This window comes from Onychostoma macrolepis, chromosome 03, assembly GCF_012432095.1.
Source record: "Onychostoma macrolepis isolate SWU-2019 chromosome 03, ASM1243209v1, whole genome shotgun sequence".
Lineage (NCBI taxonomy): Eukaryota > Metazoa > Chordata > Actinopteri > Cypriniformes > Cyprinidae > Onychostoma > Onychostoma macrolepis.
In genome coordinates, this window is record NC_081157.1 from 9,535,072 (window position 1) to 9,539,576 (window position 4,505).

Consider the following 4,505-nt stretch of genomic DNA (forward strand, 5'->3'; position numbering starts at 1 on the left):
AATCCAGCATTTAGTTGATCCTGATAAGCGTTTGTCGTCACAGTTGTAAACACGACAGCTTTCTTCTTTCGTGAGGGGGTTTGGCGCCACGGCATCTTTGTTTCCAGGCAGAACGTTAAAGAACGCAACACACACATCTCCCGGAAATCCTGTATAATTCAACCAATCCGATAACTACTTCGAAACTCCTTACTTGAGTTCAGTCTGCTGTGTGAAACAAGCTTTTTGAAAGAGTCTGTGTTGTTAGGGTTTATTTATGTAATTGCTTATTTATTGATTTACATATATTTTTATTCACAGTTGGTAATATGTATATATATTTTTTTTGCATTCTTGTCATGGTTTTGAGTAAAGACAACACAGAGGACAGCATGATTAATCACAACCTATTGTTTTCTCACTCTTTATTGAAAAAGTTATCATCTGTTGAACTGACCACAAAATCAAGTCTGCAACATTAGCACTTCCTATATTCCTCAGTTTAAGTCACTTTGGATAGGTGTGCTCTAGAGAAATAAATAATCAAAGTAAAGTTTGCAGACAAACTTTGGTGTTGACTTGACAAAGCTTTGTTTGAAAGTTATAAAATAGTTCAAAACAATGGCCAGTTATGTTATTTACTAAATTAAACTGAAAAAAAAAAGAAAAAAAAAAAAACATCTGACATGTCAAAACTGAGCTGTGCAGTTGCCTATTAGATCTACCACTGTCTTTGATTAAATAGAAATAATCTTGAGGAAAACAGAAAATGAGTACTAAAAACTGGATTTTTTTTCTTTGTACAGATGTCATTATCAAAATGATCCACCAAAATTACTTTTCATTAAGTTATAGTAAGACATCACACGTTATTTTTCATAATTGGACAGATCATTTGGTGCTTTTCATGTCTTGAGGCAAGTTGAGCTCCTTCAATATAAATCTTTCTTTTCTTGGCTTGGTGAGCCGGTGCATTTCCCTTAGCAGGGGCATCATCTTCTCATGGGGTATCTTCCTAATGTCAAAAATAGGCAATAGAAAAGTTTTTAAGAATTACTTGATTAAATGGTGAACTATAAAAATGATTTTGAAAAGTAAAGTCTGATGGTAAGGAAGGAACGCAGGTGAAAGCTCCCTATCTTCGAGAGCCCTCTGAGAGCAAGCATAAGCAGTTGGCTCCCCCAAGAGCTGACTCTGCGTGCTCTGCTCTTAAGCAGACCACACACGGACTGCGTGTTTCCCCAGCAGTGAAGAACACACAGCCTGTAATGTGATCTGCTCTCGCCCTTCAAGTGCTATTTTCTCTGCACTTTAGACATAGTGGAGCTTATTTGAAATGACAAACAACACTAAATAAGACTCACAACACAGATCGACAGACACACACACACAGAGCAGGGGTTGCTGAATGACAAAAGCTGACGCTGGTTCCACCGCATGTGCTTTTATGCTTCCTGGCCATTACGTCACCCGCCCGTGACGTCTCACCCATCCATTGGACAGATTTCACTTGTATCAGAGTGCGGTCACGCTGAAGGCGTTCCCCTAGCGTTCTCGGACGCAGCTCGAGTTCCTGAAGAGGAACAATCAACTTGATGTACCTGAAGTCCACCCGCATGCCTCTTCTCAGCCATGCTGACTTCATCTGTTGTGATCTGATGATGTATCTTCGAGAGAGGCCTGCTGTCCACACCCCAGTTCCTTGACTCCACCCCCACATCAAAACAAGGTCAGAAAGGGAAAACAGTATCATGAGCTCACACTTGACTGAAAGGCAGATTAAAATGAGCAATGCAAATGATTTCGCAGATATTGGAAAGGAAATTTATGTGTTGCAAAATCATTGCTGCTAAAAAAAGATCAATGATCTTAAGCTTCTTTTACATGAGTCGTTAAATTTTTTAATTAATTTTAGCTTTGTTTTTGCACTGTTTTATTTATATTTGTAATTCTTCGTTTTTGTTTTCAAAATTTCTTTTTTTCTCTCGATACTTCTTTTTTTTTTTTTGCTCAATACTTTATTTTTCTTTTGCAAAACTTTCTTTTCTTTTGCAAATATATGTGGCATTGAATTTACTCCACAGAACTGTTTTATCCAGTTCACTAAAAAGAACCGGTTCAAAAGAATGATTCATTTGTGAACCGCACTTCACTCCGTACCATTTGCCTGGTATGGACTCCCTCATTCTCAATTATGCATGCAAGCTTGCAAAAACGAAAGTGAAACTGAAGCCAATATATATAACGGTTCTGGGGTGGGTCTGATTTCACTTGCTTGAAGTGAGACACAAGTCAACTGTGTTCCAGGATAGAGCTGACATAAATATATCGAAAGGGGGAAAAAACAAAATGGGATCATCAAACTCGACACCACCACCAACAAATCCAGGCACGAGGGTCCTTCTGTTTTACATATATTTATATAATATACATATATTGTGTGTGTGTGTGTGTGTGTGTGTATATATATATATATATATATATATATATATATATATATTATATTATATATTAATTGCTATGTATAACCTATATGTTTTTCTGTAGAACTGGATGAACCATGGAGGAAATTTGACTGGGGGTAAGTTACATTTACATAAGCTATTCTGCAGACCAGTAGTTTACTTTTTTTTTATGTGCAGGCTACATCTGCAAATACAAGCTAAACTTATCTGTTTTCTCAATAAGGACAACAATCTTGTGCATGACTAAACAATGTCTGTTCTTATCCCACGACGGCTGTTTTAATGTATTGATTCTGGCAGGTCTATTACAGTGATGGGAGTCTAGTGGTTTCTAGCTGTGGGCTTTACAGAAAGCAATGCGGCTGCATGCATCACATCACGTTTCGATCGGTCTGCGGCAGTGCCACACCCAGTATTGCCAGATTGGGTGGGTGGACAAAATTTGAGCTGCTTTGGGGTCAATTTGGCGTTTCTCAAACATCTAAATTCTATAGGCTAATTGTATAGGCTATTTAACAAACAAAACCCAAGTGTGTATGTACTGCATCCAATAAGTCACCATGATGTTACTAAACACCCTCTGCAGAGTCGGCTGATGCTGATGTTTTATGGCAAGCCGTTTTGACTTTCATTTATTTGCAGGATATGAATTCTTGATATCAACAATATAGTTTTCACTACTTGCTAAACAATGTTGGGTTAAAAATAACCGAACTAGTAACCCAACTATGGGTTGGTATTACCCATCTGCAGAAGCAGACTGGCCATCTGACATTCGACGGCCTGGCTGGTTCATCATCAAAGAAATAGTGTCAAATTACGTGACATTGATGGCAGACAAAAGGGGGCGCTAATGCAATCTGTTTTTGTTTATAAGAAACCAAAACTAACACGAAGTGGGCTCATGATGGCAAGCAAACAACGTGAAGATAAAGGTGGTTGGAAGAAGCTAAAAGTAAAAAAAGCAAACAGTTAGGTTACCGTTACTCTCCTCTCTCATGTAGCATGAGCACTATAGTAAAATCCTCACTCCGCATTGTCTGGCAATTAATTCATAAAGAGACAGCAGCAATTCTAGGTTTATGTTCATCATTGTCATATTATACATTTTGCGTTATGCTTTTTATGTAGTTTTCAAGAATTTTAGTTCATACGATAGCCTACACAATTGAGCCTATACGATTGAAATAATAAAATAAAATAGAAACCATCGTATAATTTGTAATGGTTTTACTGGTTATAATGAAAATTGTATTGGTTTTAATGGAAACTGTAATGGTGCCTGTTGGTCTCTGCTGGTAATTGTTCACCTTCTATTGGTGGCTTTAAAACAAAACAAAACAAAAATAAACCTAAATCCTAATGTAATGTAATATATCCCAAAACACACTACTTAATGGTTTTAATGGTTAAAAGTTGATGGTTTGTAATGGTTTCTATTGTTTTTGTCAGCAGGGTCACCATGGGTTTTTTGATGTTATTTGCCATAAATGCCACAGGATTGCTGTAATACTGTGAGATAGTAGCGGCTGTTAGTAGTTGTGGTGGGCCTATTTGGGAGAAAATCCAGGGCCGTTTTTTACTCCCAGTCCGTCCCTACCCATCTGTGGGTTATTTTAATCTAATGAATTGGGTTAAAATCCAGTTGGGTTAAAAGTTACCCAACGGTTGAGTTAATTATTAATATTAATTCACATCAGTATTTTTTATAAAGTTACTTAATAAAACTACTTTGTTTTCAAATGCAAATAATACATTTTTTACAAATATATTTTGAAATGTAAAAGTTTTAGTGAGTACAGTAAATTCAATCAAATGTACACTTAATTCAAAACCAATAAATGTGTAGTAATTCATATTAATTCATATCAAAACACACACAGATGTGCACATACAGTACACAAATAAATCATACATAACATAAACATATAACAATAAAACAAAAAATAATCATAAAACACAAATAATAATAATAATAATAATAAAACAAATATGCTGGCTGCTGGACCTACTGATGATCAGTAAGCCAGTGCGCTGAAGGAACTCCTGCAATTTTAAAGA

General features: G+C 36.3%; 1 protein-coding gene across 1 annotated transcript in view; it reads left to right on the forward strand.

Annotated features, from left to right (window-relative positions):
• Positions 1 to 2,588: 2,588 nt before the first annotated feature.
• Positions 2,589 to 4,505, forward strand: part of LOC131537587 (interferon-induced protein 44-like) — a 26,644-nt gene continuing 24,727 nt past the window's right edge. Inside the window, exon 1 of the mRNA XM_058771158.1 lies at positions 2,589 to 2,871. Within this exon, the coding sequence (XP_058627141.1) occupies positions 2,801 to 2,871 (71 nt within the window). The 5' untranslated portion in view covers positions 2,589 to 2,800. The remainder of the gene's footprint in view (positions 2,872 to 4,505) is intronic.